Source organism: Ambystoma mexicanum, chromosome 2q (assembly GCF_040938575.1).
Source record: "Ambystoma mexicanum isolate Mex_15411 chromosome 2q, UKY_AmexF1_1, whole genome shotgun sequence".
In the NCBI taxonomy this organism is placed as follows: Eukaryota; Metazoa; Chordata; class Amphibia; order Caudata; family Ambystomatidae; genus Ambystoma; species Ambystoma mexicanum.
The window spans coordinates 1349681444-1349693580 of record NC_090924.1 but is presented as its reverse complement, the minus strand read 5'-3'; the positions used below and the strand labels follow the sequence as shown (position 1 = coordinate 1349693580).

Below are 12137 nucleotides of genomic sequence, written 5' to 3'. Positions count from 1 at the left end.
GTGTTTGTCTGAGGCGAGGTCAGGCAGAAATTCCATGAGCTCCCATGCCACGGCTAATGGTTAGCCACAGCCAAGAGGGCGTTTGCGTTGGCTTGCCGCAGAGGCAGTCCTGAGATGGAATACCAGCACTTTCTTAAAGACTGTAGGACCTAGTCTTCCTCGGGGAAAAAACTGGATGTGGCTACCGTTGAGGAAGACGAACATTTATAACATAAGAAGGCTGCAGCCACCACTGAAGAATGCAGCTGTGGGTGGGAAACCAGGAGGACTGGCTCCACAAGCGTCAGCCTGAACCTTCTTGGTCATTTGGTCCCAGACCCTTCTCCCCACCTGTAGGACATCCTTCTGGAGCGGGATGCCAGACCAGATCATGGTGCGTTTTCCCAAAACCTCTGCTAGCACTCCCGACTCCTGGGGAGCTTCCTCGGGCAGAGAGACCCCCAACAACTCCACCAGGTCCTGAAGGTGGTCATGAAAGCACCTTAACGGATGCCGAGGGATCATCGTCCTGGGCCTCATTGTCCCGCCCTTCCCCTTTTCACAGATCCGAGGGGAGTCTGGGCCCTGGGACACAAGTGCTGAAGGGGTGCCAACAGGGTCTCGTCCCCCCCCCACTAGTCTGGAGCCAAAGACAGGTCCAACGGCTGTTGCGGGGAGGCGTTGGTGGTGCAGAGGGAGGGGTCTGAACTGGTAGGGCCTGGAGAGGGACAAGCACTGGTACCGGCAGTGCTGGCGGAACGAGAGGGGTACCCAGAGGAGGGGGCCAGTACAGCGTCACCTGCGGGATGACCTTCACTATATCCTTCAGGAGCCCCTTCATCCAAGGAGAACGCTATGTGAGAAAACTGAAGGCATCTCCCCAGCCAGTCTACTGGGATCGGTCATCCAGGTGGTCAGGACACGGCCACCACTTTTGGATCCAGTTCCTGGGGGTGGACCAGTGCGGGAGGATCTAACACCCGAGCCGTATACCTGAAATGTCCCAACATGCGGGTCAGGCAATTACTGATAATTACACACACCTGGCTTCCATCAACTTCGCCACACGGATCAACGGCAGAGCACAAAAGCACTCTGAGCAAGGCAAAACACACAAGGAAGTAGCAGTTCAATACGAGGAGAAAGATGGCAAGACCAGAAAGAGTTGCAAGAAGGAAGTTGTCCTTGGCCTTTTCGGTGGAAAGCCTCTACTTTCAAGAACCCTCAAGAGTAAGAAACGTAAGACTAGGAATTAAAGCTGAAGAAAGGTGCATTGTGTGTCAAAGGAGCCTGGGGCTCTCCTGCATCGATAGCCGAGGCGGGGAGGAGCAATTGTCGCTGTAGTACTGTCCTTGGCTCCTGCAACGAAGCTGCTACAGTAAATTCAGCACAGCCAGTGTGTCTCAGACTAATTGCAACCTTGGTTCTAACAGTCCGGTCTGCTAAATGCAACATTGTTTAAATGGAACCGTGTGTGAAGCGTTGGCAATGAGCGACTCAACTATAATTACAACTGAAGAAGTAATTGAATCTTGTGATTTAATTTTGGTAAGCAAAGGTTCGTACATTTCCCATGCGAACATACATTAAAAACCCCTATAAACCCCCACCAACACCCGCACCCCCAACATACCCCCACCCCACTTGCCTGTCATTGCGACGCGCTGTGTCCCTGCTGCGCCAGTTCCCTTTCACTTCTGTGAACAGGAACCGGCGCTGCAGGGGTCCTTTTCTTTCTTTTTCCCGGGCAGCTGCAGGGGTTTCTCCCACAACCTCTGCTCATTATACTGCCCTTTTCATTTGACGGGGGGCTGGAGGGTTGTCCCCCCGAACACCCCGCTCACTATAGTGAGCGGGGTGTTGCGGGGGACACTCATCCCCCCGTTCACCCCAACCCCACAAAACACCTAAACACATACCACGAAAAGTTCAAACTTTTGGTAGTTAAAACTTTTCATGGTGTGTGTTTTAAGTCTTTTGGTGCGGTCAGACTTTTAAATTCAGTAATTTCGTACAATACCCACTATTTGTAACGTAGTGGTAAGCATTGGCAATATGTTTTTTAGTATAGGCCCTTTTATTTTGACAAGAAACCACTAGGACTGCATTAATATTATTTGATGGTTGTAGCTTGCTCCCATCTTAGATTTAGACAGGCGTTTTCTACACCCTTGATAAATTTCAATAAACACCCTTGTGTCTGTCTTCCTTTGATACCATGCCTTCTTTACAGAATGAGGAAGAAGAATCGTTCGAAGAAGCGATCCTTGCAAGCCGCGGTCTCTAGGGGCCCGCCCCTCCAAGCATCGGGTCTTCGCTCCTGGTCAAAGCACTGAGGTGCCAGAGGCATGTAGATGTAAGGCTACGATGAATAGATGTACCCTTGAGGGGACAAGATGCATGTACTGTACAATCCACTTCCAGAGGGAAGGGAACTGGGATATTCCTGCAGAGCCCATTCAATGGGCGAGAGCCCGAGCAGGCCTGGGATTGGATCCAAGATGGCCACCGACCTGCCACGCTCTGCCATGTGCATCTCCACCATTTTGAAGCCTTGCGCCATGCACTGGGTGGGAGGGTGCGATGGCCACGAGACACCTCAGCCATGGGAAGATACACCTTGGGTCTTGCACCCAAAGCAGAAGCGTCGACCTCAGAGATCACTCTGGTAGGTGCCGAGCTCTCGGCCGGCTAGCCGGTAGATGTAACGTTCTAGCTCCGGTAGGCCAGACGCGCTCCACATCCGTGCTGGATTGTGCCGAGGACAGACTCTTGGAGGTGGAACATGACAATTCCTTACTACTTGGGGTCGAAGAGGACGAACTTGATCGCATCTCGGAGGACAGCCCGCTAGGGCCCCTGAGCCCCTCGGCTTGGGAGCTGGTTGCTTAGAGGCCTCAGGCCTACCAGAAACTGAATTCGAGGAACTCCTATCCATGGGTACCCCGGGGAAGGAGCCGCTGAGCTGTGGAGCCTTGCTGAACAGAGGGCGTAACTTGTCTTGACAAGGAGACAAAGCCCTGGAGACAAAGTCCTTACGGTGGGGCAGAGGAGAAGTGTGGAAGGTCTCCCTCCACCGCGACAACCGATTCTTCAATGCCCTGTGACCGAGACCACTGCAAGCCGAACATGTGTCCCAGCGGTGGTCGGTCCCCAAACACTGAGGACATAGTGCATGGGGGTGCGAGGCTGGGAACGAGCGGTCGCATGCGGCACATCTCATGAATCCTCCTGCAGCAGACATGCGCCGGGTAGGCAAGTCACAGAAGGGAAGTTAAATAAGATTGAATAAACAAAATGGAGAGCAAAAGAAAAAAAAAAAAGAAAAAAAAAAGTCTGAGCTGGCTGCCAGGTCCGACACAGACCGTATAGAAAAAAAAAGGGTCTGCGATGAGGCGCCGGAGGGTGGGGACTCAGCGGGGCGTTGCCATACCCTAAGCCGCTCCGGGCACACTAAACTAAATTTAAAGGGGTAGGTCAATTTTTCACTCCCAAAGGATCCGTTACCATCCCCATGTTGAGGGGACACCCACAAGGATGGAGGAAAGGGGACTGGATGTACGAGTAGGAGGTAAGTAAACCATGATTAACAATTTTTAAAAAACTGACAAGCGGCTTCGTCTGTGCTTCACAGATAAGGACTTGCAGCCTAACACTGGGCAGGTGAGATCATACCAAGCCTGCTGTCGAGCCACCCAAGCGTCATTCAGCATTGTTGCCATCAATACCCAGCTCAGAACCAATCTTCGATCAAGAAACTTCAAGACAACAACCCTAACCAATGCAATACTGTATAGTAGAAGGGTCAGGTATACCTTTCAGTTGAAGGACCCTCACTCTGGAATAAATCTTTGTGCTATTTCATTAACTCACCTTAAAATAATATCAGTTATATACTTTAGCAGCAAGTATTAGCATTTCAAGAGGAATACTTCACACATCAACCATCCATGTAGTCTGATTAACTTTTTATGTTTTCAAATCTGTTGTACTACCTCCACTAAAATGTACAGCTACTATTTTGTTTAAGGCATTTTTAAACAAGCAATATACAGTAATCAATATGCATTTCATCATACGAAAGAGGTATATGCACTTAGCAAAAAGTAATCTTTGCCAGATTAAAAAGGTAGTGGCCTCGAGTTTCTGGATAACGCAGTTATTTTAAAAGAGGCACCTCTCCTTTACAGTTAACCAACTACTTACTCCACACGGTACACAATGTCCCAGACCTGGGATTTACATTTACTAACCACTGTAATCTATCCTTTCAGTCCAATGACTCAATTGATGCAAACCCTAACTTCCCTGATACACTATTTTAGGGGTGGTAAATAAAAGCCAAGACCTGGAACTGAGCCCCAGGTGAAGAAAGGCTTTTCTCACCCACAAAGGATGTCATCTAAAGAACATGGTTAAATGGTTCGGACGTTCACTTGCTCAGTACATGAATATGATATAAATTCGGTCCACTATGGTGGTGCAAAGGTATGTTTTGTGTTCTTAACCATAACTAACAGATTCAGCCCACATTTCAGATGACCAATTCTCGGTTTCCAACTACTGATCCACCAACATTTGCTCTCCTACACAGTAAATGTCCAAGAAAAACACAGAAATTAAATATTTATTTGGGATAATCATGCATGGTCTAGCTGGCTGCACTCTAACCTTACCTGGTTCTTTAGTTGGTTAAGGGTTTGTTTTAAGTTGTCAGTGATGGTCTGTTCACTTTTATAAAACTCTGCCACTGCAGTATTTAAAAGTATTTTGTAGTCATCTTTGTTGATTTCCTGCAAGCAGCTGAGATGTTGCAGACATGCTTCATAGTTTGAAGCCTAACAGAAAAAAGAAAAGGCAATCAATACATTGAAGGCAGACCTGATGGAAGGAATGCATGGAAGCTAGACTGAAAAACAAGACAGAACTTGCATGAAGTAAAAACTTGAACTAGAGATATATATGATATTTATAACGCGCTTGTACACAAGTGTTTCTAGGCACGACAAGACAGGTGGGGGAACATAGGGACAACAAAACAACAATCTTACTAGTCCCGTCTCATTACGATCTCACAAGTGCAGTGACGTGGAAAGGGAGAAGTGCAGAGAAGCAGGGTGTGGGGGGAGGGGGTGGAGAATTGCAGGTAACTCAAAAATGCAGCCAGCGTGTGGCTCAGTGCAGGTAGCTCAAGAAGTGCAGCCAGCTCAAGAAGTGCAGCCAACGGGTGGCTCATGAGTGCAGAGAGAAGGGACAGAAGGGTTGCAGGTAACAGTCCCCTAAACGTAGACCGAGGAATCCTGTGGCGTATGCAGAACAAAGCTGTAAATCTGACCACCTCAAAAAGGTCGGCAGTGTCAGAGAAGTCCACAAACCAATGACAAATCAACCCTAGCCAGGGCAGGAAGTGGTGGTGAGGGACCCGAGCAGGTCCTACAGGGGTGAGCCTATTGAGTACTTGAACAAGTCACAGCTACATTGCGCAGGGTCAGGACTGGCAGCCCAATGGCACAGAGGTACTTTCAAGGTGCTTTTAAAACATCAAGGAATGAAAACCAAATCTAAATAGGCTTTGTGACGTGCAACATTTACACAGAAACAGGTGAGTTTCCTTTTAAGAGGGCATGAGAGAAGGCCTAATGCATAGGGTAAATCTGCCATAGCTGGTGGGAAACACCTCTCAAACCTCAGATTGTCCTTCATGCTGGAAAATAGTGGCACTCTTTCCCCCATGGGTGCCTGCAGAGGATCAGTATCCGCTCCATGAAATCTTTCTGGGTCCCCCTGGTTTATGGCTATGTGCACCCCTTTTAATTAATCCAGTTCCGACAGGTGTTTCAAGTATACATTCACAGAATTAACACTTCTTGCGGAGGGGACAAGATTCCATTCCCTTTGCTTGATGCATTTCAGTAGGACGTATATCCTGCCATCACCTTGTGGTAGAAAAGCTTGCATGACAAGTGCAAGTGCGTCAGAGGGTTTGTAGGGTCGTATTGTACAAACTGGATTCCTAGTGTGTGAAAAGAACATTGATGGAAATGTTGGGAAGTTGTCATTCATAGATGCAACAACCTTTAACAGTGCTTGGTTTAAAATTGGATTGCGGAATGAACTCCATTCTGGCAGCACAAATTGAGCCCCTCTTCTATTTCGGAGCAAGGACATGCTGAGTAGAAAGCCAGATCATTTAGAAAGTCTCCGTTTTGCCCCACCTTTCAGCTGTGCCCGAATTGCTTCCCGTGTTCAGGGCATATCCCAGGGGCAACCTGAGGATGTGAATCCTGCAGCATCTGCCAGACAGACACCTCCCTGATAAAAGCATGCCTTTACAATGCAGACTGGTGGTTAAGACCATTACATTTTCGGAATTCTGTAGCTCATAGGTCCTTTTGAGGGTCCATTTAACTTTTAGCGTATTCCCATTACTTTTTTAGACCACCAACCTATTTTTGATGGTCAGATGGATTTCTTGCCCCTAGTGCCAGGTCTAGCTCCAGTACCACACCTCCATCAGGATAGTTCTCTCAATAAAGTGGTCATGGCATACAAGTTGACTTTGTCATTGTTAGTCGGAACCAAGGTTTTATCCATTGTGGGGTCCACCACGCAATTAAAATCCCCGCCCAGTATTACTTCCCCCTCCATGAAGTCCCGGACAATCCCCTTGAGCCCATCCAAGAATTCCCTCAGCTTCTCATTCGGGCCATATGTGGCCCCCAGCGTGACCCTCCTATCACCCAGGTCCCCTTTGATCATGAGATACCCCCCTTGTGCATTCCCAACGTGGAGGTACAATACCGCCTCAGCCAAATCGGCGGGCTGGGAACCTCTCACCCAGTAAATGTGCATCCTAAAGAGAACTGTGAGCCGTGAACCAAAAACCAAATCCACATCTTCGCTACAAGCCCACACCCAGGCCAAGGGTTTATCATCATTTCAGGGTCACCTCAGTCTTTGCCCAAGTGTCACCTCCGGGGACTTCCTCCACCTTGGCCTCCTGGCTTTATCCCAGTTAGTCTCTTTGTGGCCTTCAGGATCCTAAGCCATTCATCAGTGGTCCTGCCTCCTCTTCTGAGCCAATCACGTATTTCTGGTTTTTATGTTCGAAGAGAAGATTACATGGGAACCTCCATCGGTATTTGATCCTTTCCGCCTGCAGCCAGGCTGTCACCACATGCAACTCTCGCCTGTTTGCCAGGGTCCTCGGCGCCAAGTCCTAGAATAGCGGCACCTGCTTTCCATGGTACTGGGCCAGTTCTTGTCTCCTCGCTGCCGCCATGATCAGTTCCTTTTGCTGAAAAAAGAATGCGGGAGAGCACATGCAGGAGCAGGTTGCGTCGCTATTCCGCAGTGTAAACCCTGTGTTTTCGATCTATTTCCACCTCTGCAGTTTCGGGAAGGTTCAACAAAGCCTGAAACCGGTCCTTCGCATAGCCCTCCAGATCATGGTCGGCAACCTCCCTCTGAATTTTGCAAATCCTGATATTATTTAGCCGAGAGCAATTTTTGAGGTTTTCCTTCCTGGCCCACAACATATCGATCTGTTCCTAAATGCCCAGGAATATGTTCGAGAGCTCTGCCTGGTCGTGGGCCTGTTCGCATAAGGTGTCCTCTACTTCATTGACCCTCGTCTCCAGCCCAATCATGTGTGAATCTAGGTCTGCAACAGTCTTCTTGTGTCCTCGATTTCTTTCGTGAGGTCTTGTTTTAGTAGGGAGAGCATTTCCTCCAGATCTTCTATAGTAAAGGCTGTTGGCGTTGCTGTTCCTGGAGTGGGTGAGTGGATCTCAGCCACAATTTCTTTAAGGTTAGCCTCTCTTCCTTTCCCTCGAGTTCCCAGTAATGACTGGATGTCCTCTGGGCAAGTCTTTGGCTTCGCCCCGCCCTTCAACATCTTGCTGGCTGCTGAGGTTCCCAACCGTGGCTGCTCCTCCACTTTTATCCCCACTGCGTAAGCGCTGCTAGCAGGGCCAGGCATCACCTTCAGGACTATGTAGCTGGGTGAACACTACCACTGTGAACACTACCACTGCAAACACTAGCCCCTTTGCTCTCCACAGATGGCCGGGAATCTCCAGTCAGAGCATGCCATTCCCTTCTCCGGGTCCCCTACGCCCCCGGTTCCTCCTACGAGACTATTGTGGCCAATACGAATCCTGCTGTATGTCCAGAACTATAGCTTGTTGGTGGTCACAGGGGACTCTGCCCAGCCAGTCTGCTTCTCCTGTGTTGGTTATTCAGCCATTTGGAGGGCCCCTTCACCTGGGTCCACCTTCAGCCTCTCTCTGTTGCAGAAGTGGGCCCCCTTCCCATTTGCTGATTCCAGGGTAGGGCTGGTCCACCCAAGAGGCTCCCAGCCACTCCACTCAGTCAACCTGGATGAGGGGCACTCACCCCAGTGCACCTGCACCTGTCTCCACTAACCGCTGGCTCCTCCGGGGGAAGGGTCAGCAGTCCTGCTGCCACAACCTTAGTCAAGGTAGGCACCTTTGCCTCATCCACAGACTGTCTGTTCATTTTTCTTTATCCCGGAAACTGCCTGAACGAAGCCCACAAAATCCCTGCAGGCTCGAATTTGTGCCTAAAAGCTATTTTTCAGCCACTTCTCTTGGCCACCATTGGATCCCACGAGGGAATCCCTTTCAAAGATGGCCGCTGGCACTTCCTCGACCTCCCCTGCGGCCACATGACACCAGCGCCTGCTCCGATTGGCTCGCCTTCCCTTTACAAGGCTAACCACACGCCGGCAGGCGAGCGCCGGCCATCTACTTAAGGAGCCCCTGCCTGTCTGGAGCCTGTCCGGAGGCGTCTAAGGCCCGGGCCATGGATCTTGTCCCCCTCAGAGTAAGCCTTCTTTTGATGTCGCTGCCTGCGTCACCTGCCTAGTTCGGATCTGTGGTCTACACCACCCCTACAACAGCTGCGTACAAGTAAGATGCCTCTCTGACTTACCTACAGAATCTGAACTTCGATACAATAGCATTGTGCACGGTTTGATACCTTACTTCACCTCACTAGGCCGCTCTGTGTAATGCCCTATACTGTTCATCCTGGTCATCTCCTATCTGACCCAACGCACCTGTGCCCGCATTGTTATCACACTCCGTATACTTTGTACGCCTGAAACATACATCTATAAACTCCGTACTGTCCCCATCACCTAGCCCACATGTGCCCTACGCCTACCACTGCATTTAGCCAGATGTTCTTTGCTCTGACTAGCCTAATTGCCAGATGTGCCCTATGCCTATAACTGCTCTCAGCCTAGATGTGTCTGCATTGACTAGACTAGAGGTGCCCTGCGCCTACCACTGCATTTAGTCTAGACGTTAGTGCTGAAGTCCTGCCTTCCACTACACTAAACTAATATTTGGATGATTAGGACTCCAATATAGTTGACAATAACCTCTGCCTACCTGACCAAACGGCACCACTTGCCTGTGCCATTATAACCATTATGGCCACTGACATCATAACAAACCCTCTTAAGGACAGAAACCTGAGACTTAGGGTCATTTCTATGAGGTACATAGATAGGAGGCAATCTGGACCTAACAATGCGAATAACCGAACGATTACCCGGTCCAAGAACCTCCCTTCCACACTAAAGTATACCATCAATACCACTGACCAAACTCCCCCTAAAAATCAACCCCCCGTCCGAGACACCCGCTCACATAAAACCTTGCCAATTGCTAACTCTGACAGTACCCTAACACTGAAAGGGTCCCTCAAACTCCAGATCAGTGGTAGCCCATGCCACCGAAATCGCAGACATTTTAAACAATGGCAATCTTGATTTACTGGCCATAACTGAGACGTGGCTACATGAGGCCGCAGGACCAACTCTCATGCTAGCAGTACCCGACAACTACAAAATCATTAGAGTAGACCGGCCTAATGCCAGAGGTGGTGGCCTAGCCATCATCTTCAAAACAGCCCACCCTATTAGACTTGCCACCTCAGCTCCCCTGACATCTTGCGAAGTACTATCTGCCAAATTGCCCCTCTCCAACAACCGTACTCTAACTATCCACCTGATATATAGACCCCCCTGGGCCTCTAGGCACCTTCGAAGACGCCCCAACTAGTCTGCTAGCTGACAACTCTAAAGATCACTCCCAAACACTACTGTTGGGAGATTTCAATCTAGGCTTTAATGATACTGACAAACATGCTGAATCTATTGCAGCCCTACTAAATGACCACGGTCTTACGCAAAAAGTCCTCTCACCAACACATCAAAAGGAAGGACCCTTGACTGGGTTGACGACCGAAACTGCATCATCAACATTACTGATATTGTCCCACAATCTTGGACAGATCATCACTTAATAAACTTTGTTGCCACATTAGACCTCCTTAGCCCCAAGCCTAACAACGTGGCACTGCCTCTCCCTACCAGAAGTAAAAAGGATATTACTGCTGAAAAACGTATCCCTCTTCTCCTCCCCACCATCTCTGGAATGGATAATAACAACCCTGACGCATTGGTAAACACCTTCAATAATGCTATGACTAAGGCGCTGGACAGGATTGCTCCTATCAAATTGCGTAAAGCTAGACAAGTAGCGCCCCTGAATGCCTGTTTCTCCCCCCCCCCCCCCCCCCAACTTAAATCCTTAAGATCACAAAAAAGGAAACTACAGTCTACCTGGCGACACTCCTCATCTGAAAATAACAATTTGCTTAAATGTATAAAAAAAATGAATAACCAAAGCCAAAAACAATACCTTTAATGACAGGATTGAGAAAGCCAAATCTAATACTAAAGAATTATTCTCCATCCTCTGTGAACTTGAATCACCAATCCAACCGGTAGACAATGCCCTAAAGGATAAAGCATGGTGTACTAACATACAAAATGCTCTATCGAACAAAATTCTGTCCCTACAATGTAAAATCACAAAAAAAAAAAGGCCTCACTACCACTCATTGACCAACAAACGAGTCAACCCTCGTTGTCAAGGACAACCACTCCCTTTAGATTCAAGGCCATCTCCATAACAAACAGAAAAAATAATTCTCTCCCTCAAACCCTCTAACTGTAAAGGCGACACGTGCCCAGCACAGATAATAAAAGATGCAGCTAGAGACCTAGCCCCTTTTATCTCAAGGCTGATAAACTCCTCATTTAAAATAATAATAGTACCGGCCAACCTTAAAGAATCCTGGGTCCTACCACTACTCAAAAAAACTCTGGACACCACTATCCCTACCAATTACAGACCCATTACCATTGTGTCATTTCTTCTGAAAATTCTAGACAGAGCTGCTTACATACAAATTCAGGACTACCTCGAAGCTAACCACTTACTTGGTTCACGGCAATCGAGCTTCCGCCCTCTCCATGGGACTGAAATAGCACTGTTAGACCTTAAGACACAAATCGAAGAATTAAAAGATAAGGGAAAAATAGCTTTGCTACTCCTCCTGAACTTGTCGGCAGCGTTTGACCTGGTGGACCACGTAGTGCTGTGTAACCACCTCCAATCTGCCGCCAACTTCACCAAAGATGCCATATCCTGGGTCCAATCCTTCTTAGCCAACCGGACTATGAGAGTCTTCTCTACTTCAGCCTCTGCCGACCCCATCAAAATAACTTGCGGGGTACCACAAGGTTCTTGCGTCTCCCCTACTATGTATAATATCTTCACCAAACCTCTGTTCGACAAGTTGGATAGACTGGGTGTCACCTACACTAATTATGCAGATGACACAGATCCTCATACCCCCTTTGGGCAACTTCGAGGCGGACTCAGCCTTGGTGAACAAAATATATACCCTCATTCAGGCATGGATGGCATCCCATGGCCTCTGCCTGAATGACGAAAAAAACTGAGCTACTAATCTTAGGCTCTGAAACTAATATCCAAAAACTCCACCCAAACTACACATCCTTCAACATTGATAATAACCCTATCAAGGTGATGTCTGTAGTCAAAACTTTAGGATTCTACTTGGACTCCTCTCTTAATCTCAAAAAGCAAGTCAAGTCCCTCGCCTCATCCATAACGTATACTTCTCGAGAGCGAGTTGCACTACGTTAGCCAATGCTCTGATCATGTACTGTAACCCCCCTGTACTCAGGAGCCAACAAATACATTACAGACAAAATTCAAAGACTGCAGAATAACGCCCTGAGGGCAGCCTTG

At 48.4% G+C, this 12137-nt stretch overlaps 1 protein-coding gene across 6 annotated transcripts in view; it reads right to left on the bottom strand.

The window, feature by feature from the left end:
- The window catches only part of CNOT10 (CCR4-NOT transcription complex subunit 10), a 1248840-nt gene that overhangs the window by 1162959 nt on the left and 73744 nt on the right, over positions 1–12137 (bottom strand). For all 6 annotated transcript variants that reach the window (XM_069648815.1, XM_069648816.1, XM_069648817.1 and 3 more), the window contains exon 3: positions 4656–4817. In XM_069648815.1, the coding sequence (XP_069504916.1) occupies positions 4656–4817 (162 nt within the window). The remainder of the gene's footprint in view (positions 1–4655; positions 4818–12137) is intronic.